General features: G+C 34.9%; 1 protein-coding gene and 1 pseudogene across 1 annotated transcript in view; one reads left to right on the forward strand and one right to left on the reverse strand.

The window, feature by feature from the left end:
- The window catches only part of COL3A1 (collagen type III alpha 1 chain), a 38,718-nt gene extending 20,344 nt beyond the window's left edge, over positions 1–18,374 (forward strand). The window contains 34 exon segments of the mRNA XM_006921276.3: positions 1–63; positions 257–310; positions 433–540; positions 757–810; positions 1,419–1,517; positions 1,817–1,870; positions 2,030–2,128; positions 2,485–2,538; positions 2,652–2,705; positions 3,036–3,089; positions 3,660–3,713; positions 4,054–4,098; positions 4,675–4,773; positions 4,862–4,969; positions 5,177–5,230; positions 6,700–6,753; positions 6,837–6,890; positions 7,583–7,636; positions 8,556–8,663; positions 9,100–9,153; positions 9,418–9,471; positions 9,666–9,827; positions 9,943–10,050; positions 11,008–11,115; positions 11,786–11,839; positions 11,928–12,035; positions 12,487–12,540; positions 12,921–13,028; positions 13,325–13,378; positions 13,475–13,582; positions 14,448–14,742; positions 15,773–15,960; positions 16,501–16,743; positions 18,134–18,374. The exon segment at positions 1–63 is cut by the window's left edge and continues 25 nt beyond it. Of these exon segments, the coding sequence (XP_006921338.1) occupies positions 1–63; positions 257–310; positions 433–540; positions 757–810; positions 1,419–1,517; positions 1,817–1,870; positions 2,030–2,128; positions 2,485–2,538; positions 2,652–2,705; positions 3,036–3,089; positions 3,660–3,713; positions 4,054–4,098; positions 4,675–4,773; positions 4,862–4,969; positions 5,177–5,230; positions 6,700–6,753; positions 6,837–6,890; positions 7,583–7,636; positions 8,556–8,663; positions 9,100–9,153; positions 9,418–9,471; positions 9,666–9,827; positions 9,943–10,050; positions 11,008–11,115; positions 11,786–11,839; positions 11,928–12,035; positions 12,487–12,540; positions 12,921–13,028; positions 13,325–13,378; positions 13,475–13,582; positions 14,448–14,742; positions 15,773–15,960; positions 16,501–16,743; positions 18,134–18,280 (3,168 nt within the window). The 3' untranslated portion in view covers positions 18,281–18,374.
- Positions 18,375–21,312: 2,938 nt separating this feature from the next.
- Positions 21,313–22,113, reverse strand: LOC102882089 (annotated as a pseudogene).
- Positions 22,114–24,328: the final 2,215 nt, after the last annotated feature.

Below are 24,328 nucleotides of genomic sequence, written 5' to 3' on the forward strand. Positions count from 1 at the left end.
GGAGCCCGGGGTCCTCCAGGACCAGCTGGTACCAATGGTGCTCCTGGACAGCGAGGTGCTGCAGTAAGTGGCCTATTTTTCCTTTGTTGCCTGAAAAGTGTGGTTTAATTTTCACAACAAAAATATAAATAGAAGATTTTTATTCTTGTGCGCTTGAATTTATGTTGATTTCACTCATTTTATAATTGAATGTTAGTGGTGATAATTTTGTTAGTCTATTCTCCCTGTTTTTAAATCAGGATTTTGTTTCATTTAGGGTGAACCCGGTAAGAATGGTGCCAAAGGAGAGCCAGGACCACGTGGTGAACGTGTAAGTATTACCCCAACAGATTTGGTTATCTTTTGGAAAAATATCAAACAATTAGAAAGTAAACAGGTAAAAATTTTGCAATCTGATTCAGGCATTATTCCTTTATGGGCATCCTTCTTTAGGGTGAAGGTGGTTCTCCAGGTATTCCAGGACCTAAGGGTGAAGATGGCAAAGACGGCTCTCCTGGAGAACCTGGTGCAAATGGACTTCCAGGAGCTGCAGGAGAAAGGGTATGTTTTTCATGGGCATCTAAATGGGAAATGACATCACTATTGCCCACATAGAACTTCACCTTCAGGGTGAGGCAGCCATGGTTTTTCTTGAGTACCCAATCCTAAATATTGTTTTGAAGAACTTTATAACATGAGAATATCTCTATTCTCACTCAAGAATTATAAAAATTTTTAATGCTTTGGACTGAAATATTTGCTTTTCACTATTTCCAGGGTGTACCTGGATTCCGAGGGCCTGCTGGAGCAAACGGCGCTCCAGGAGAAAAGGTAGAAAATTTAGTATCTATTTTCAAAAATAAGAGTACTACAAGTAGGTATATTCTTCTATACGTTTCTCCATTAATTAAAACCTAAAATTTTAAAAGAAATATATTAGAGTTTTAAAAAATTCCCAATGTAAAACAATTATTCCAGCCACTGCTCAGCCATTTTTCTAGCTTTGTAACTAAAGCAAGTCATTTAACCTCAATGAGAATCCTTTAACTTACCTATCAATTGGAAATTATTTATCTCAGCCTCACTGCAAGAATTAGATGAACTAAGATGCCTGAAAGTTTTTTTAAAACTTTAAAGTTCTATACAAATTTGACTTTATACCATCAAAGATATTTGACTTTATATGCAGAGAAATATATTGTTAAGCCCACTAAATATTACTTTTTAAAGAGTGTGATATTTGTTAAAGTTGCCTCAAAACATTTCCAGTATGACATTCCAAGCTAATAGGTAACAGTGATTATATACTGAGCATGTCTGCAACACACCAACTCTCTGTAAGAGACCAAATGAAGATGTCTAATTGTAACCTACATATTGTCAATGTCTAGATCAGCGAAGGTTCTTTTACATATTTGTTGATTTATTTCACCGTGTAGGGTCCTGCTGGGGAGCGTGGTGGTCCAGGCCCTGCAGGGCCCAGAGGAGCTCCTGGAGAACCTGGCCGAGATGGCACCCCTGGTGGTCCAGGAGTGAGGGTAAAGAGAAATACTCATTTACTAAGATAAAAGACAAATGAAGAAGATTCAAGACACACCATAAATCGACTACACCTTTTATAGGCTCACGATGAAATAGAATAAAATTCTTTTAAGAAAACTTAAGCTAGTATAGATTGAAGAACAGAAAATAGAACCCTTGACTAAGATACTTTATAGGCAGAAAAAAACATATGCGAATATGGGACTACATATATGTGAAAATCTCTAAATTTTACAGATAGATATATGGGTTTTTTAATTATTATTTTTAAATCACCTGACTGACTTCAATTCAGGGTGTGCCCGGAAGCCCAGGAGGACCAGGCAGCGATGGAAAACCAGGGCCTCCTGTATGTACTTTCTTAATATTTCATTTTACAAACCCAGTAAATAATGTCATGCATGGTTGAGCCTCATCTTGATGTATGTTTTATAGCTTTGATATGTATATTGTATATTTTGATCAGATTTTTATCAAACCTCTACTAATGTAATTTTTTTCTCATTAGGGAAGTCAAGGAGAAAGTGGTCGTCCAGGTCCTCCAGGTCCATCTGGTCCCCGTGGTCAGCCTGGTGTCATGGGTTTCCCTGGTCCTAAAGGAAATGATGTGAGTTCCTTTTTTAATTTTTTCAGTAATTAATGGAAGACCTTTTACTTCCTGTATGGGAGTGCAGGGATGGCCAAACTTAATATCTGCTTCAAAGCACAGAATAATATATGAAAATCAAATACTTTGTGAAAGGCGTTAAATACACACACACACACGCGCACACACACACACACACACACACACATTTTGGTAGAGTGCTAGGGTAACAGTGGCAACATTTATGGAAATCTACTTATAGAAACTATTTTTTGGTTGTGGATGTACGTGTGTGTATGTAGAGGAGGCAGATCAAAACTCTGAGGGAACAGTATAGTAGATGATTTGAGAATAATAAGTACTGGTCATTTCTTTAGGGTGCTCCTGGAAAAAATGGAGAACGAGGTGGCCCTGGAGGTCCTGGCCCTCCAGTAAGTAATTTTCGTCAAATTATTTCCAGCCTTACAATACAGGCATTTATCTCTAACCTTATGACTTCTCTCTGCTTTCCTAACTGCTTTTTTTATTTTTTTTTTTCTTTTAGGGTCCTGCTGGAAAGAATGGTGAAACTGGACCGCAGGGACCCCCAGGACCTACTGTAAGTTGACTCACATTAATTGGAGTTGGAGGTGGGTGGGAATGGGGTAGAGGGAAGACTTAGGAAATTACATAATCTCTGACACTGTATCATAATAGTTCACCAAAGCGATTATGAAGTTTGTTTATTTAAATAGCCAACTAAATGCTGACGTAGAGTAAAGTTTATATTGCACATGTCTTCCTTGCATCCCTTCCACAGGCCAGACTCTGCTCTCCTTCACACCATTAATTTTTAAATTAAGCTATTAGCCTGCTGAAATAAAAACCGTGTTAACCTAATATGAAAGGTATCTTATAATGGAAAATCTCATTACATTTTTCTACCTAGGGGGCAGCTGGTGACAGAGGAGAAGCAGGACCTGCAGGTCCACCAGGATTACCAGTAAGAATTAGTTGTTTAAATCATCATTAAGCACCTGCTTTTACCAGACTAGTACCTCCCTTGATAGTAGTATTTGTTACTTGACAGTTCAGTTGTTTTATTTTGTGTGTGACACTAATAGATTATAATTCATCTTAAGCATAAAATTCGCTCGTCTGTGTTCTACCTTGAAATAAAATGACAGACAATGTGAATAGACAGGCATTATTTCTATGTCTATTTCAGAATGAATACATTAATAATTTTTTAAAAGTAATTAAGTTCACATAATTCTATTTATTTATATTTATTTTCATAAGAACTTAAATTTATATAGTTAAGTCCATCTCGCCATGATCACCAATTCATTTTATAAACATCAACAAAAAGAATAGAAGGAGATGAACATCGATTCATAAGATATTATCACATGTCTGTCATTGGATTTTGAGAGCCACAAATTTTTTTTTTTTTTACTTCTAAAAAGACTACTAAAACCTTTTTGAATACTTTGCAAGAGTATACATAAAAGAAGCTTTTTTGTAAACAATGTTTAAAGTGATTACACAATACAAATATGATTCTTTGTAGGGCACAGCTGGAATCAGTGGTCCTCCAGGAGAAAATGGAAAACCTGGTGAAGCAGTAAGTTGCTTGTCACTTTTTCAAAACTCAGAAACCAAAAGAATAAATTGTAACCATTTGTCAATTATTAACTTTTGCTTTTTCTCATGCCATGTTCTCAGTTTTAATATTTAGTTTTGAAATATTCATTAAGAAAAATTTATTCAATCATAACTATTACATAAAAAGTTTGAAATGTACCATAAAATAAATAAATGTACCATAAAAAAATTAAAGAAAGAGTTCATAGCTCAAGATATAACAAATCATACAGTATGAAAACAAGTCAAGTGTGTATCTTGCTTGCATTATATAACATGCATTTTGATATAGGCCTGATCATAGAATGTCAATCTTCTAGGGTCCAAAGGGTGAGGCTGGTGCACCTGGAGCTCCAGGAGGCAAGGTGAATATTTCAATTTATTTTCTAATTTCTTCAGCATGTTATAGAACAATTAATTGGTGACATACTTTTAGTATATTGCACCAAAATACTCTTTTTAAGAAGGACAACATTACAAACATTTAGTGAATACACTTAGGGTAACTCAAGGCATTTCGAATACGTTAAATATGCTTTTCATCTGAAAAATCAAGTTTTCTGACATTAATAAATATTAATGTCATGGGCCTGACATTTCACAAGAAAAGATTTTACAGTACCTTGATACTATATAGAAAGGCACTTTTTTGGTAGAAGAACTTGAAAATTTACTTTTGTGAGTAAAATAATAACAATAGTTTCAAAGCTAGCTCATCAGATCAGGTGTCAAAGTTTCCTTGTTGAGACTAACTCTTTTTAAGTTTTCAGTTCCTATTCAGTTGATCAAATGTCCTATATAACTATAAAAATTTTCAAATTGTTCAAAAATATAAGTTAAGAACTTAGCGATCTACATCAAAATAATACGATTTAGGGTGTTTGGGGTTTACTTTTAGCATTAGGGTTTTCTAACAGAGATATTACACATTCTTACTATAGGGTGATGCTGGTGCCCCTGGTGAACGTGGACCTCCTGGAGCAGCAGGTGCCGCAGGAGCTAGAGGTGTAGCTGGGCCCCCTGGTCCTGCAGGAGGAAAGGTAATGCCACATAATTAATTCAATTCACCTAGATTTTACAAAATGCATTCCTTTTCCTTGTGATTTACTATTTATTCTTTAATTTCAGGGCCCTGCCGGTCCTCCTGGGCCACCTGGTGCTGCTGGTACTGCTGGTCTGCAAGGGATGCCTGGAGAAAGAGGTGGTCCTGGAGGCCCCGGCCCAAAGGGTGACAAGGTACTGACTTATCTTTTGTTAATTATGTAACGAAACAGACTTCGTAGGTAAAAGAAAATACCACTGCTGGAAAGCAATCCATTTTCAAAATTAATGTTATCATTTTATTTGTAGTATACATTACAGCAAATTTGGAAGGTCGAGCCTCTTCCTGGAAGATTTTCATTGAGAATACTTCTAATCTGATGACATTGGCTTTATTTACAGGGTGATCCAGGCGGTCCAGGTGCTGATGGTGTTCCAGGGAAAGATGGTCCAAGGGTGAGTACTCACTTTGGAGGGAAACAGTTCCTCACCTCAACTTCTGTTTGTTCCCAGAAGTTAGGCCATACTCTGCCACCTTCTAGGTGTTAAGAAGACCCAAATGTTTGATAGTTAAAACTTCTGATTTCTATCTCTCACTACCTGATAGTTCAACAGTGACCTGAGAATGGGAAAATCTCAAAAGTATGATAAAGATTACAAGCTAAAGTCATAACGAGTCACTAAATTCCAAGATAATCAATACTGCTTATGAAGGAAATTTTTTATTTTAAAGAACATTGTAATTTTGTGGTAATCATACCATGGAATACTACTTAGCAATAAAAAGGAATGAAGTATTGATAACTGAAACAATTTATGTAAACCTCAAGTACATCATGCTGAGATGAAAAGTCAAATCAAAAAGATACTTACTGCATGATTCTATTCAAGTAACATTGTGAAATAACATAATACAAAGATACAGAATGGCTTTATGGTTGTCAGGAGTTAGGAATGAGGGAGAGGGAGACAGTTTTAGCTATAATGAGGTGATACAAGAGAGTCTTATGGTGCTGTGCATTTGAGTATCTTGATTGTGGTGGTGGTTATACAAGGCTGCATGTGATAAAATTATATAAAGTGGTATATACACAAAAAAGAATGTATATAACTGATGAAACCTGAATAGGCTCTATGGACTGTACCAGTGTCAATTTCTTGATTTTGATATTACACTACAGTTATGAAAGATGTCTGAGGGAGGCTGGGAGAAAGGTGCACAGGATTCCCTGTATACTTCTTTGCAACCTTCTGTGAACTATAACTATTTCAAAATAAATTCAAAAAAAACAAACATTATAATCAATTCTAGTCACATTAGCAAACATCTAGATGTAGTCATATCTACATAATAAACATGCTAAAGAAACATGAAAACTATGCCATTACATGGATACGATATTTACTGTAGTTGCCTTAAAGAAATAAATACTTCACATTTGACAGTCTAGGTGGTGTAAGCTATCATCCATCTAAAAAATCCTAATATTTTATTTATGTAATATAAGTAAAACTTAATATTTGAAAATGTCAATTTGAAAACATTAATATGTGTACCGATATTTTGGGTAGTGAAATGGAACATTTGAATTATTAAGCAGTTGAATAAGGCAAGTTATTTTAATTTTTAAGTTACTACTGTAAGATATTATATCACATTGTATTTACCTTCTGCAAGAGAAAGAAAACTGAATCAATAAATTTCCATTGAATCTTCTAGTCCTTAACAGCCATTCTATAGAATCTTATATTTACTGAGCTCTGAAGTATTTACACATTGAATGAAAAGAATATTATGCAAGCCATAAAAAATTATATTATCTTGTTTATTAGATGAATAATATATCTATATGCTCTCTGTTTGATTAATTAGAAAAATGATGTTTTTTATCTCCAAATTAAAAATATATTTCTATTTTCTTTAGGGTCCTGCTGGTCCTATTGGTCCTCCTGGCCCAGCTGGTCAGAATGGAGATAAGGTAACACCTAACACTATTTAGAAATAAAAAAAATGTCTTTAGCCTTTGGATGATTGCATTAATTTTCTTTTCTCTTTTTAAAGGGCGAAAGTGGTTCCCCTGGACCTCCGGGTATAGCTGGTCCTCGTGGTGGCCCTGTAAGTGTTAAAGACATTTTCTATACAATTTTTAACCCCACACAGGCAGCGGCTACTTACACCTAACAATTCCGCCTACAGGCTCTGCGTCTCAATGGTGGGATACTGTCTTTAGGAGTCATGTGACATGCAAAAAAATGTTAAAGTTTTTCAATTTAAAATTCACAAGAAACAATTTTCTGTCATGCTTTCTTTCCTAAACAGTTTTGAAAAAAATAAAAATTACACAAGTAATATACATTGATAAATGAGTAAGTATTTCCTAAACCTATAGAACCTTTACCTAAGGTTCCTTCTAGATCTAAAATTCTCTACCTTCTGGGATTGCGACACAGGAATAATCTATAGTAAATGTTTTCAATTATTGATTTATTTGTTAATTTCTCAACCTTTTACCATATTTTAAAATTGTCACATTTTTAAATGTTATACAATTAAATGTGTTAAACACAAGAATTCTCAAATTATTTTTCTTGCCAATAATATCACGGTCAGAGGTAGAAAATCAATGATTAGGGTGTTGTTCGCTACTAATTTTGTTCAGAAATTGTAAAGTCTTCAGAGGGTAAACTATGTTAGTTACCTTTGCACATTTCCTTCTTAAAGAAAAGATAAGATGATATAGATTATGACATGTGGACCCTGTGGGAAGATGTCTTCTCCATGACTAACAAGGGTTGTTTTTACTTCAGGGTGAGAGAGGTGAACAAGGGCCTCCAGGACCTGCTGGCTTCCCTGGTGCTCCTGTAAGTATGAACATTAAAATATATATGTCATGCAACCCAGAATGACTATCTCGTTGAAAAATGGCAGATGTATAAGATAAGTCTGGATATAGCCCTGCCTCAGCCACTTATTCCCTGCACCTTTTTTTTTTTTTACGTTAGCTTTATTCTTATTCTTTAAAAGATGGAGATAAAAACACTTGCCCTGCCTTGATGACAGATTAATGAGGCTAACATGTATCCTAGATTTAAAAGCACTCTGAAATTTTAAAAGTTCTTTCATTATAAAATGATACGTTTTTAAAAAATTAATTTAATTTAATTTTATAGTAGTTTCAGGTAGACAGTACAATGGTCAGACATCCATATAATTTATAAAGTGATCCCCCTGACCACTCTAGCACCCATCCAGCACAACACACAGCCACCGTGATAATATTGACTATATTCCTTATGCTGTACTTTACATCCCTATGGCTGTATTGTAGCTACTGATGTGTACTTCTTCATCATTTCACATTTTTCACCCAGCCCCCACAAACTCCCCTCCCTTCTGGTGATCACCAGTTTGTTCTCTGTATCTGTGGGTCTGTTTTCTTTTAGTTAGTTTGTTTCTTTTGTTCCTTAGATACCTTTTAAAATTAGCTCTAAGCCCAGTGTTTCTCAAATGATGTTACTGAGGCTCACTTTCAAATGCACAATCCTTGGAGAGACTTTCTCCCTTATGACAAATAATGCACATCTAGTGCTTTCTTAATATTCTTTTATCAGGGGAATATTATGATTGACTTTGTTTTGCCATGTCTTCTAAGAGCCTCTTTTCTGATTTGATTTCAACATCCCTTCTCCTGAAGAATTCTATTTTCTGAAGAAAAATAATGCTGAGCCAAGTGTATTATGAAATATGAGAGCTCACGGGCCATTTTTTTTCTGCATACAGGGACAGAATGGTGAGCCTGGTGGTAAAGGAGAAAGAGGCGCTCCTGGTGAGAAAGGCGAAGGAGGTCCTCCTGGGCTTGCAGGACCCCCTGGCGGTTCTGGGCCTGCTGTGAGTATTCGCTAAGCTGGAAAGCACTTAGGTCACTGAAGGAATTTAATATGTCATACTGATAGGGCTTGTCATGGTGACAAGTACAGTCTTCATAGGAATATAGTTCTGAGTTTGAAGCTCGGCTCCAACAGTCTAGAATATAAAGTCAATCAAGTTATTTTAACTTCTTCATAGAGTTACTTTTTTTTTTTTATAGCTTTTTTGCTACAGGTTTTTACTTCTATTGTAGGTTGTTTTTTCAGTTTTTTTTTAATATAGTTGACGTATAACATTGTATAAGTTTAAAGTGTACAACAGAATGATTTGATATATGTGCATATTGCAAAATGATTATCACAATAAATAGAGTTCCTGTTTGCACGGCTTAATGCTTCTCCAAAAATGTGATTTTGGTACTATTCTCATAAACCATTTTCACCTCCATTTCGTTTAGGGTCCCCCTGGTCCCCAAGGTGTCAAAGGTGAACGTGGCAGTCCTGGTGGTCCTGTAAGTATTAATCCTCAACTATTTTTGAAAAGAACTAATTAATTAATATCGATCTGTATAAAACTGCTTTGAAAGCACTAGATCCTTAAAAAGAGTATAAAAATTATAATCACTAACTCATATATGAGTTATATGTAAATTCCAAAAGAAAACAACAAACCATAAGTGACCCAGAGTAGAAAGCAGATCCTACCACATTTTTAAATTTGTTCATAGTGGTTATTTGTTCTGCTTAACTATATAAAATATGTTATCATGTCACAGGGTGCTGCTGGCTTCCCTGGCGGCCGTGGTCTTCCTGGTCCTCCTGGTAGTAATGTAAGTACTATTTAAAGGATTTTTCACCACATATTTCATAAAGAACACTCACAAATGCATAGGGTGAGAAACACACATTACTATATTTCTTTGTATTAAATCCCTTGTAAAGTTATTTGAATGAAGGTAAAAGAGGGAAGATATTTTTAATTTTTTTATTATAAAATACTCAAATTTCAAACATCTCTTTGTAGGGTAACCCAGGCCCTCCAGGCTCCAGCGGTGCTCCAGGCAAGGATGGACCCCCAGGTCCACCTGGTAGCAATGGTGCTCCTGGCAGCCCTGGGGTGTCTGGACCGAAAGGCGATGCTGGTCAACCAGGTGAAAAGGGATCACCTGGCGCCCAGGGCCCTCCAGTGAGTAGATTCGTTGCTCTATTGATTGACAATACTGTTTTATTTTTAATCATAAATTAAATAGAGGAGAATATAGTCACATAAAGAACTGAGGCTTTATTATCTCTCACAACAGGGGGCTCCAGGTCCACTTGGAATTGCAGGGATTACCGGAGCACGGGGTCTGGCAGGACCTCCAGGCATGCCAGGTGCTAGAGGAAGCCCTGGCCCACAAGGCGTTAAGGTGAGCATAGCAATGTTTGTGTCACTGGAATTTTGTTTTCCTTGATAGCCTTTAGAGATCACTTAACCATAGCAAAAACGGAATGAACAAGTTTTCCTGTAATAGATGCAAATTCTTGATATTTTCACAGTTTCAGAAAGCATGCATGTTATTACAAGGCTCCAGAGCACAAAAACAATGCACGTCATAGACCAGCCTTGAACAGAAACACAAAATAAATTGATATCACAGGAAAATACCTTGTCATTTCAAATGCCTCTGTTAGGAAACTTGTGAGCATTGTTGGTTCTACAGTGAGTTTTAAAGAGGGAAATAATATCAACTAATAGACCTATGAAAGCCCTTAATTACTAGCAATTATCTATCACCTCAATTCATTTTGCACTTTTAATCTTCTTTCATTAATATTACTATAACATTCTAGTGGTTAGCATCTTAAATATCTATCCAGCGAAGGGACAATAAAATTCTTTTTTATTAAGGCTCATGGTTTGACACTCCAAGCATCTCTTTAAACTAAATGTCAAATAACATTATAGTGAAAATACAATATAACATTTAAGTGTATTCAGCTTATATAAACAAATCTAGTAAATGTACATTCTTTAGGTAGGGCCAAATAAATGTTCAATGTAACTTAGTTGTAGTGGCCACCATAAACCTATAGTTTCATTATTTTTTTCGTACAATAGCCATGTCTATTTATATGTCTCGTATTAGAATGTATTCTAAATATGATAATTGGTGTGATTACTCAGCCCTCTGGTATCCAGGGTCATTGGGCAAGTTGGAAAAGACACTTGCTTCTCCAAAGCTTTTTCCCTATGGTGGGTACAGTTTTAGGAACAAACTCAATAGAAATTGAATTAAACAGGTTTTTCTCTGAGAAATAAAGACATATGATAATATTATATTAATCAATCTCTTAAGTTAAGAAATGTCTTATTTTTTACACAGGGTGAAAGTGGGAAACCAGGACCTAGTGGTCAAAATGGAGAACGTGGTCCTCCTGGACCCCAAGGTCTTCCTGGTTTGGCTGGTACAGCTGGTGAACCTGGACGAGATGTAAGTATTATCTCTTAGGAAATATACAATCAGCCAGGTTGTACTTGATAACTTATTTAAGCAAAGGTCAAATTGGGCCTTAATGTCTAAGAGTGTAAACACTACAATGTGCTAAAGTTCTCCTTCCTTCTCTAAAAACAGGTCTTCTTTCTATTACAATTTAAAACAAACTTTAGATGTTCATGTTCATTAATATTTACCCAATGAATGATTGTTCATGGAGAATAATATGATCTTTAGCGAAATAAAGAAACAAGTTGTGGGTGGAGAGATTTCAATTTACAGCATTTCTCTGGGTGAAATGTACTGCATGTTTTCTGTGGTTAGTCTTTTCTTAAATTGTAGCTATCCATTATCAGCTTAAACAACTGTTTGTCAAGCTTTTATTTATTATCTCCCTCCTAAGAATCCCTTTAGATATTTTTTTCTTATTTCTCCTTGTCTAGCTCCATGAAATTTTAGTACCCCTGATACATACTGAATTTAGGTACTGTCGCCCTTTGAAGAGCCACACCCATTGTAATATCTAAGATTTTTCTCTCCCAAGAACCAACTCTACCTTCTTTAAGATGATATCACTCCCATTGAAAAAAACATGGCTTAGATGGTATTTGAATAGTACTAAAAAGATTAATTTCTTTTCTCCTTTTTTTTTTTTTCCTTTCATTAGGGAAACCCTGGATCAGATGGTCTGCCAGGCCGAGATGGAGCTCCTGGTAGCAAGGTATAACAAACACATGTACAACAGGCTTGTGTAATTAAAACAATAACTGCTGATCATATTTATTTTGGATCTGTGAATTTGTCTGCAGGGTGATCGTGGTGAAAATGGCTCTCCTGGTGCCCCTGGTGCTCCTGGTCATCCAGGCCCACCTGGTCCTGTCGGTCCATCTTGAAAGAGTGGTGACAGAGGAGAAACTGTGAGTTCTAATAAGCACCATCTTTCTTTACTTGCCTATTTTCTGTAATAAAGAGATTAGGAGATAGAAGATAGAATGTTATATCTGTCAACTAAAAGATGTACTATCACTTATTTTACAGTTTTTATGCTAGTCATTCCATAGGGAACTGTGGTAATAAAGATGTATGAGAAGTTTATGGCAGTAGTCAATGAAGAATTCATTACTAAAATTCAAAATGGTATTAATCAGACCAAGTGTATATTCACCGGGTAAATGTAAGGCTGAATTAACAGGACTTCCTCAGCTTTTCTGCTTAGAACCTCTGGTAAAGATGTAAGCAAAGAATGGGCTTTGAAAGAGAAAATGATACTAACTCACAATGAAATCATTAACTTTTAAATCAAACAAAGCTATACCAATAAATGAACAATTCCTTGAGTGTTTGTTTATTTGTTTATTTTTATTTTAGGGCCCTGCTGGCCCTACTGGTGCTCCAGGTCCTGCTGGTGTCCGAGGTCCTGCTGTAAGTCTTTTTTTTTTTTTTTTTTTTTAATTCATTCGGCAGTATAAGAAATATGCTATTTTCTGGCATACTCAAGAAAATGGAATGACAAAATACATAGCTGTGGAACAGAATTTAAACTTTCCTTCAATTATATAGAAAGCAATTCAAGATCCAAAAGTTCCTTGGGGCCAAGGATATACACATCAATTATTGGGGTTCCATGTAATTATCAGTCCAAAATCACAACAACCATAATAACAATCTTTATTACTCTATGTATGCAGTGTCTGGTGAAAGGATTTCTAGCTAATAGAATGGAATTAATTGGTATAAATTCTATTTTGTTTTTCCAATGTGCATGTGTGTATATGATCTTAATTTGATATTTATTTGCAAAGGGTCCCCAAGGCCCACGTGGTGACAAAGGTGAAACAGGTGAACGTGGTTCTAATGGCATCAAAGGACATCGAGGATTCCCTGGTAGCCCAGGTTCCCCAGGTTCTCCAGTAAGTGCATCCATTTTGTTAGAAAATCCCCTTCAATGCATTTTAATTGATGAAAAAGGCAAATCTTAGAGCCTGATAGTAGAATGTGTTCATCTCTAAAAAAACATGTCAAAAGAAATGAGAAATGGATTCAAGAGCTTATCTGCGATAGTACTTGGCATGAGACAATGGGGAGAGTAAAGAAAAAAGAAATTATATTTTATCATGGTCTCCACTTTTCTTGATCTGATATTGAATATACAGTCTCCTAATGTTTTTAAAGTCTTCATTCACATTCACCCTTCCTTTCCTTTCAGGGTCCTGCTGGTCACCAAGGTGCAATCGGTAGTCCAGGCCCTGCAGGACCCAGAGTAAGTACCACAAAAAGATATTGGAAGATCCATACTTTTAACTATTTGCATTGAAGGAAGGTATTCTAGCATTGTGATATTATGATAATTTTTTAGGGACCTGTAGGACCTAGTGGACCCCCTGGCAAAGATGGAACAAGTGGACATCCAGGCCCCATTGGACCACCAGGGCCTCGAGGTAACAGAGGTGAAAGAGGATCTGAGGTAAGACGTCACTTACCAGTACGTGTGTTTAATTTGCCATAACTTCACATTTTCAGAAACGCTTTGCAATATTCTAAGATACTGAGTTAAACATAATTTAATCACCCAACGTGATTTAGAAAATGAACAATGACTTTAAAACATTCTCCACCATATTAAGACTTTCTCCATCACACTACAATAGGAGAAAAACCCTTTTTAACAGGTTCAGAGAGCAGTTATATCAGACATAAACCAATTTAACCAAATGAACTCTGCCAAGTGTTGACCTTGCACAAGTGTCGATCTTGCACAAGTGTCTCTCAACTATGATTATTATAATTTGTAAGTATGTAGTACATTCTACTCCTCAAATAGCTTCCATGATTTCTGTTTTGCTGCTAATACCATCATTCCTAATACTGTCCTATATCACACATTTGGGGTCAGTGGAATAAAAACTATTACCTCCACAAGTTATACACGTGACAACTGAAACACAAATAGTTAAGTGATCAGCCCAAAGACACAAAATCAATGACAAATCTGAAATCAGAATCTAGGTTTCCTGATCATATCCCCTCTGTCATGTCAGCATTAAAATTGCTGACAACATTTATACAGAAGGAAATGTGACCGAGTAAAATTTGTATGCTAACACTACTGATTCTTACACATTGGAGCAATAACTTTCGTGATAATGAATTAGTTATTACAAATTGGTTATCATTTGATCGCAAAGCAATTCAAATAAAACTTTGTTAGAATAATTATAATGTCACAAGGTATTAATTGTCTTTAACACATTTTCTTGAGCTAGCCACATATTCTTCCAGTGGAGACCAAACAAGTACATCTCAGTGATGTATGTTCTTATACTTCCTAGGGATCCCCAGGCCACCCAGGACAACCGGGTCCTCCTGGACCTCCTGGTGCCCCAGGTCCATGCTGTGGTGGTGGAGCTGCTGCCCTCGGTGTTGCTGGAGGTGAAAAAGCTGGTGGTTTTGCCCCATATTATGGAGATGAACCAATGGATTTCAAAATCAACACTGAAGAAATTATGACTTCACTCAAATCGGTCAATGGACAAATAGAAAGCATCATTAGTCCTGATGGTTCACGCAAAAACCCTGCTCGGAACTGCCGAGACCTGAAATTCTGCCATCCTGAACTCAAGAGTGGTATGTTGGGGAATTATTCACATTCCTGGCAACAGGATTACAGAGAAAACTGCTTATATTAGAATTTAGGGAAGAGGAAAGTTTACTGTAAATGGAAAATACTTTATAGCAGAAACAGTTCTTAAGGTTAGTTGAATTAAAATTATGTGACATTGTGAGAAAGAAAACATGAATTGTACAGGTGTACTTAAAATGTAATGTGAATAACTTCAAAATATTCCAAAGGTAGGGCAATTTAAAGACAGTTTTGTAGAAATTTTAAAACAAATCAAAGTTTGGTGCGTTTTTGCACATCATCACAAAGTTATTTGAGTGATAAAGCAATAGTGTTGTGTTCTCAGGATCAAATATATGTAATTTGATGCAGATATAATTTCCAATTAAATTATTGCAATTTAATTTTTGTAATAAATACAATTATTAAAATTTTCAAACAATTAAATAAAAAAGCAGAATATTATGTGGAATTCAATTGAATAATGTAATAGTATATAGTTTTGCACATATTGGATTAATTCATTCTGAAAGGCAAAATTATTTCAAGCTCTTAAATATCTTGACGTGGAACATTGCCTTGGAGTCGTTTCTGGAAATTACTTAAATAGACGACAATCATCAGTCATGGGGACTTTAGGTTTAGGCTTGTTGGCATAAAACCTAGATTAGACAAAGAGCTTACATTATTAAGTAAAACCGTATTAAATAAGTATTCAACTTTAAAAAAAGAGATTTTAGCAAATACAATACAATAATCAAAAGATCTTGGCTTGATATATCTTCATTGTTCAATATTAAGATGTTATTTTTTTAATTCAGTGCTTTCTAATTTTCTAATTCTTTTATCTCAATAATTTTAATCTATAAGTTTCTGTGTTATGCTATACTATTAAATATAAATACATAAAATACAAATACATTAACAGTCAACATTATGAATGTTTTACTAGGCAAATGAACAAATTCATTCTGGTCCAAATTTGTTAATGGAGTTTATAAGCAATTTTTATTGTCTTTTTTTGTGACTATACAGGATTATATTGGGTTGATCCTAACCAAGGCTGCAAGATGGATGCTATTAAAGTATTTTGTAATATGGAAACTGGGGAAACATGCATAAATGCCAGTCCTTTGACTATTCCTCGTAAAAACTGGTGGACAGATTCTGGTGCTGAGAAGAAACATGTTTGGTTTGGAGAAACCATGGATGGTGGTTTTCAGGTAAGAAAGGTTATATCATTTTTTTTTTTTTCACTTAGTCATCCCTACCTACCTGAATTTCTTGGTTCCTCCTATTTATTCATCACAAAGCAAAGTTAGTTAATAAAAGGAAGAACCCAAATGATTATATATATTCAGGTGTCTACTTTTATAACTTTTTAAATTTGTTTCTCAAGAATTAAGCTACATTGAATAATTTTTTGTATACAACCATTTTTCTTTCAATTCTTAAGTTCTTTTTTACTCTAGAATTAATGTTTGTTATACATGCAATAAAAATATATGTATATATTGACAAATAGTTAATAGACTTACCAAGATGATCATATCATAAAGTATACAAATGCAGAATCACTATGTTGTAAACCTGAAACTAATATGTTGAATGTCAACTATACTTTAATAAAAATATTCATATCTAAAATATTCATACATAAAACGTGAACAACCTATATTACAATGACAAACTATACTGTGTGAATCCCTTATACACAGTTGCAACCAAAATGTTTAATCGGTTTTATTTGTTCTCTGTTACAGTTTAGCTATGGCAATCCTGAACTTCCTGAAGATATCCTTGATGTCCAGCTGGCATTCCTCAGACTTCTCTCCAGCCGGGCTTCCCAGAACATCACATATCACTGCAAGAACAGCATTGCATACATGGATCATGATAGTGGGAATGTAAAGAAAGCCCTGAGGCTGATGGGGTCAAATGAAGGTGAATTCAAGGCCGAAGGAAATAGTAAATTCACATATGCAGTTCTGGAGGATGGTTGCACTGTAAGTAACATTTTTATAAGCAAGAATCATAATGAGCTCAGAATTTCTAGTTTAATTGCACTATTTTAAAAAGAAGAAATAAAAATAATGAGAGTGAACAAAAGAAGGCATTTGGTGTGAGTTATATAGAATCTATTGATGCACTGCACGGCATGTTCAATATCACAAAAAATGAATATATTTTCTCAACCTCCAGGTAAAAAGCATTTGAAATGAAAGCAATTGAAATTTAAATCCATAATATAAACTTTATTAGATAATTTATATGGTTACTATATATTCTGCATAATAGCCATCATATAGACACAATCTAAAATCTCTGCTTTGTTTTTCATTTTAAAGGTTAACTTTAAATCTATTTTTTGTTATTATCATTTATGAACAGAGAATTCACTTTTAATATTAACAAATTCCATTGTGAAAAACCTTCTTCCACTTCTTAGTAAATGAACTATATACCTGGTAGCAATGACCAGGACTTCTGAGAATGGGCTGGCCATGAAAATCTCCCTGCTGGGTTTACCCTGAAGTTCTATAAGCCTTTTCATTTATGATATAGATTATCAACTGGGAGGATTATAGCTTTGAAGTGGAGCAGGTCTCCATATGTTTGGAAGATAGCATGGCAAATTGGCAACTTCTTTCAAACAATTTTTTAAAAACTCTTGGTCCATTACAAGAGTCTAAGTACAGTTATGTACCACATAATGACATTTGGGTCAATGACAGCCCATGTAAATGACAGCGTTCCCATCGGATTATAATGGAGCCAAAAACTCCTATCACCTTAGTGACATTGTAGGTTGTTGTTCATGAGGTTGTAGCACACTGCATGACTCATGTGTTTGTGGTGATGTAAACAAACCTACTGAGCTTTCAGTCATATAAAAGTATAGCACATATAATTACATACGGTCAGTATATAATATTTGATAATGATAATAAATGATGATGTTATTGGATTATGTATTTACTACACCACACTTTTTATCATTATTATGAATTTAACTATTTCTATTTATTAAAAGAAGTTTGCTGTAAAACAGTAAGCCATGTTACACCATCAGCAGCCTCATACATCTCACACTTACTGCATCTCTTGATTGCATCATTTTCTCTTGTGTTTGACTTAATCAATCTTATATCATCTTATGCAGTAACATGCTGTATGGGTTTGTAGCCTAGGATCACTAGGCTATACTGTGTAACCTAGATGTGTAGCAGGCTGTACCATCTACATTTGTGTAAGTGCACTCTATGATGTTTGCCCAACAATGAAATTGCCTAACGATACATTTCTCAGAAGGTATCCTCTTTGTTAAGCAGCACATGAATATAATTGTAATGTCATGAACACTTACATTTTTTGCTCTTTTTTTTTTTTTTACAGAAACACACTGGGGAATGGGGCAAAACAGTCTTCGAATATCGAACACGCAAGGCTGTGAGACTACCTATTATAGATATCGCACCCTATGATATTGGTGGTCCTGATCAAGAATTCGGTGTGGACATTGGCCCTGTTTGCTTTTTATAAACCAAACTCTATCTGAAACCCCAGCAAAAATTTCACACTCCATATGTGTTCCTTTTGTTCTAATCTTGTCAACCAGTACAAGTGACCAACTAAATTCCAGTTATTTATTTCCAAAATTTTTGGAAAAAGTATAATTTGACTAAAAAAGATACTTTTTTTTTTTGCTGTTACACCAAATACAGTTCAAATGCTTTTTGTTCTATTTTTTTACCAATTTCAATTTCAAAATGTCTCAGTGGTGCTATAATAAATAAACTTCAACACTCTTACAATAACACTGTGTTAAATTCTTTGAATCCTAGCCCATTTGCAGAGCAATGACTATGCTTACCATTAAAAGATAACCTTTCTTTCTGAAAGAGTCAAACATGAAATTTGAAAAGACCTCCCTGCTTCAACTACCTCAACCTGGTCAGAAACACAGATGAATTCTCTAAGTTTCCAGAAGATTAAAAAAAAAAAAAAATTTGTACATATTGGAAAAACTCAAGAATTTAATTGATTAATTTTTAAAAATATTTGTACAAAAAAGTAGACTGTAGTGCAAGAATTTAAAGAAATATTTTAAAATCCACAATTATTTTAATCTTGGATATCAACTGCTTTTAAAGGTGCTTTTTCTTGTCATTGCTATAATTATCAAGATTATCAATATTTGGGAAGGTTTTAAAGACACATGTTATGGTGCTAATGTACTTTCACTTTTAAAACTCTAGGTCAGAATTGTTGCCTTTCATTCAAAATACAAATGCACACCATCTGTACATGTCTCCTGTCAAAAAGATTTATTGGCATGTCGCTTCAGAGGACTATGTCCCTTCATCGTGTAAAAGTCAACAACAACAATAACAACAAAAATTATGGGGCTGATTTGTCACAATGACACAGAGAATGTGTTGAAATTTAACTTGTAAGCTTGTATGTGGTTGTTGATCTTTTTTTCTTACAGACACCCATAATAAAATATCATAATGAAACATTCCTGGTTTTTGTCACTTTTCATAGATATAACAAATGCATGTTTACACTCAGGAACTCTAGTGATTTTCTTGAAAAAGAATATTGAATTCTAACTCTCTAGCTTAATAATGCAGTGATCTTCAAAATGTGAGATAATATAACCAATATTCGGAACAGAGATAATGCCCAGTGAAGAAATTACAGATTTTTAGATCATATTTAGTGGAACTCCTGAGGCATATTGAAAAATGAAGCCATTCTATTTGAGTCAATCCCTGGAAATAGTAACATAATAAATCATGTGGTCCCCAAAGTGGAAGTAATCAGGGAGGAAAATGTTGGTGATTTATCAGGTTGTAAACAGGGTAGGCAACGGACATTATTATTAAAAATCATTGCAAGTTTAGGCTTTTTCTACCACCTCTACACACTTTCTTATTGTCATCTTGGGTCGGCCCCTTCTCCACCATCAAGTTCTTATTCTTTTAGTTACTGTAAAGAAAAATAGCATCATCTTGTCCATTTGACTTTGTGTTTGAAATTTGCTCACTGTATATGGTTTATAAAAATAATAATACTTTCAAAGATAAAAATTTCATCAGTCAAATGTCAAAACTTAGTCCATTTATTCTCCATGTTAGAGGCAACCAATGTTAACAGTTTCTTCTACATCTTTCTAGAAATATTTTATGTAGTATGTAAATATATGTCATATATTACATAAATATTTGAGAGAGAGAGACAACACAGAGAGAAATGAAAACAGAGAAACAGAGACAGAGAGACAGAAAGAAAGCCAATCTTCATTATGCATTAACAAAATTAAATTACTGGAGTTCTAAATTTAGACATTTTCAAAGCCAGATATATTTGGTCAAGTTTTTTTCATATTGTATCACACTGACATTGGCTCTCCTGCTTCCCTTTTTCACTTATATGGACCTTTATAATTACACTGGGCTCAACAGGATAATTTAGATTAATTTCCTCATCTCAAGATTAGTTGATTTAGCAACCTTAATTCAATTGCAACCTTAATTCTTCCTTATCTTGCCATGATAGGTCCCAGGGGTTAGGATATGAACATATTTGGGGACTACTATTCTGCCTACCTCTCTAGTGACATGAAAAAGTGAGGAATAGAAAATCCACATTAGTTGTGGTCAAGCTGTAGTCTGGGCAGCAACAGACATATTTCTAAAAAAGCTCCGCCAAAAATGGCATCCAGTGTTTAGTTTTATGATGCTTCTAGGATGTGATCTTAAAGATGGCTCTGAATGTCAGCATTCCCTTCATTTCTGTTCATTTTATAAACCTGGGTTCTTTAGCTTTCTCTGAATTTTCCTCTGAACTTCAGATAAAATCTACAAATTACATTTCTCTTTAAATCAGCCCAAGTCGCTTTGGATTGTTTGCAACCCAAAATCCTGAATAAGCTAGCAACTGGTAACAAGCTGTAATGGCAGTGAGTAGAAATTTAGGAAAATAGAAATACTCTGGGATCAAATATTTGTCTCAGTTACAGGTAAATATAGGAAAATCCAATTAATAACCAGGGATGAGATTTGCCGGTCCATGGAAATAAGATTCATCATTTGTGATCACCTGGAATGATTTGCACTTTGAAGTCAAGGCTTAAGATGAGTGAATAAACACTATACAACAGGATATTTAAATTTCATGAGAAATTGCAGGACCGCATTGGGTGTGGCTGCTTTTCCTGGTGGTATACAGAAAGAGAATGACAAGTTCAAATCCCTAACTTGTCTCAAGGTGACTGAGCTAAAATAAAAACATAAATATATATTTAAACATTGTTTTATAATGCTTTGGTTTTATTTCTTGGGATAAAAAAGTATAGGCATAAAAATTTTTACATGGTCCTCTTGAAGATATCATTTAAAATAACTTACCAAATGGCTTAATTCATGTCTCTTGATTATTAGTACCCATCAATGTCACTGTCAGCCTTGATTAATTGGTTGAAAATTTCAGAGCAGAATAAGCAACTTTTATGAATATTTTCCCAATCCCTGAGAATCATTTCATCATAGAAATATTTTATCCTTTCATCATAAATCTCTGGAAAGTAGCCATGGTCATTCATTGTTAATAAGGCAAGAGGCAGTGTCGTAGAGGGTTAATCCATATAAACTGGATTCTATTCGTAAGAAATTTTCCAAAAATCACAGATATGAGTCAGGAAAAAACAAAGAAGAAAAATGATATAGGCCATTCTGCTTCAGTAGTGATTGTGTGAAGCACATAACTTTTGTCCTCGGGGTTCCAGTGGAGTTTCTGTACTACAACTGTGCCAAAGCTGCCACTGTGAAAAAGCGATGAGCAAGTCAGCATGCTAAACGCCTTTACTCCACACCAGATAACTCCCAGTACTCTGATCCAGAAGACTTGTTTGCCATAAATTTTGGACTGCATTCGATAGGAAAGGATGATCTGAACCAATATATATGTATAATGAGCCCATACCAAAAGTGAGCACAGCTCCATATACATTAACAATAAAAATGTTTCTTTTCTGGAAGTTTGCCATCATAGGAAGTCCCAAACAACTCAGCAATCCAAGTACAAGGCCAGCTTTGTTTAATCTTATGATACAATTCCCTTCAGAATTCAGAGCATGAACTTGCTTATAATGAACATAAATGATAGCAATGCATAAAACTGTGGCGAAATTTAACATTGCCCCAAGCAAGCATTTTTCTGGAGCTACTGTACCAGTATCACTGATATAAGTTAAAGCAGGGTCAATATGGTGGAGGGTTATGGCAGTCATGTACGAAAATTAGAAAGCAGAGGTAGTCCAAATTACAAGGTCTGTAGGAAAGAAACAGGCCTTGCTGAAACCACCACATCTCAAAAAGTCTTTGTTATTTGCTTTTTGGGTTTTATCTTCCTCACTAAACTTTAAGTTCTGTGAGAGTAGGAACCAATTGTATTACCATTATATTTCCAGCTCCTGTTTTAAAGGACACAAAGTGTCAGTTTTCAAATCTTCCCAAACCTGAACTTTTTGTAAATCCTATCTTCTCTGCTTTCTTTGAAGATCCATGAATCGGAACTACAGTTAAATTTTAAATGTTCACAAATAATTAAATGCCCTTGGTAATAAGATTAATTGCATATGCTGTCTTCTCTAAGTAGTGACTACTGGCTTGGATATGCCTCCCCAGTGCAGGGTGAGCCATCCAGAGATAAAGAAATGGGGTGGTGCTCCAGGAGCACCCTCCCAGGCAGCTGTGCCAGGCCTGGGGCACACCCGCCACCCTGAGGAGCACCCTGCCCTGCAACTTTTTTGACTCTGTTCTGTATCCCTTTCTAAAAATGTTCAAACTTATCTCTTTATATAGGTTTGAGATAATTGTAAAAGCAAATATAAATTTAATTCTGCAGATCACTAAACTTCAACATAAATCTAAATGAATTTTTAATTTTTCTGCATGATTGCTATATAATTGAGAAAAAACAGAATCCCAGAAATTTGAATGGGGTTTATGGAAAAATTCTCTTCAGACATTCCTGATAGAAATAGACCCAGCCGAAATAAGCTTCTTGGTTTAAATGGAATGACAGGATTCCAGCAAGTAAAGGCCAAAAGGCATCTCTAGACTACCAGAAACAAAGTGAGAATAGCTGCAAAATACAGCAGGCTGGCCTGGTTAAAAACAAACAAACAAAACCTCCAAACAACAACAACAAAACACTTAATTTGGAAATACCTTTGGTGGTAGTTAATTGATAATGGGCCTAATAAGATGGGCCTTATTAGATGGGCTGCCTAGGACAGTTGTACTTAGTTGTTTTATATATATAATGACAAAAAAAAAAATCAGTACAGGTGAAAAGAGAGCTTAGCTGAGCAACCACACAGGTAATAAGACTTTCACCCAGTTCTCGGACTATGAGATAGTTCATAGAGCCAGGAGGATGAAGGAAAAAGTTTAGTGCTTTGAAGGAAATCTCTTGCAATAATATAACTAATGAGCAGTTAACATGTGTCAAATATTGTTCTAGTCACTTTAAATATATTAATGTATTCTTCACTTGAATCCTATGAGGTACTATTATCTTTATTTAACTAAAAAACGAAAATTACTAGAGGTTAAATAAATTGCCCAAGGTCACCTAGCTAGTAAGAGGGAGAGTGAAGATTTTAACCCAGACAATCTGACTTTAGGGCTAATACTCCAAGCCATGACAGTAAACAGCTTAAAATATATATGTTACTGTTTCTTCGAAAGAAAGCTAAGTTACTAAGTTACTGGTGTACTGGGGAAAGAGAAAATGCATTTCTTGGTGGGAATTATTGAAGAATAATTATAAATTATTACCAATCCCTAAGGATTCAGTATACCGCTCTAAACTTGAGTTAGGATTTGGATTATTCACTTCCAAGATGATTATAGGTGATTCATGTACTGTAATTCACGTAAGTGTGCATTTATTTAGTAAGCCACTTAGTCATCTAATGTGCACTAAACACTGAGAAAATATCCTAAGTTAACCTCTTCATTTCATGGAACTAAAGACTCACATACTCTATGGCCTAATTGGGATCCCCACTAAAATTTTCAAATACAGTCATGTATCCTATAACAACGTTTTGGGCATACGTGCTGTGGTCCCTCAAGATTGTAATGGAGTTGAAAAATTTCTATTGTCTATTGTTGTCACAGCCATCATAAAGTCATAGCTCAAAGCATCTCTCACATGTTTGTAGTGATGCTGGTGTAAACAAACCTACTACCGCCAGTTGTGCAACAAAATAGCACAATTACGTACAGTAGATAATACATGATAATGATAATAAAAGACTGCTACTGGTTTATGTATTTATTATATTACACTTTTTATTATTAATTTAGAATGTACTCTTTCTGTTTATTAAAAAGATTTTGCTGTAAAACAGTGTGCTGTCTTACCCTGGCTGTAGCTTCATACATCTCCCATTTACTGTGTCTCTTGATTGCATTATTTCTCTTGTTCGTGATTCAATCTTGTGTCGTTTTATAACTTTAGTGTAGTCTAAATGTATAGTGTTTATAAAATCTACAGTAGTGGACAGTAATG

This window comes from Pteropus alecto, unplaced genomic scaffold, assembly GCF_000325575.1.
Source record: "Pteropus alecto unplaced genomic scaffold, ASM32557v1 scaffold3, whole genome shotgun sequence".
Taxonomy (NCBI): Eukaryota; Metazoa; Chordata; class Mammalia; order Chiroptera; family Pteropodidae; genus Pteropus; species Pteropus alecto.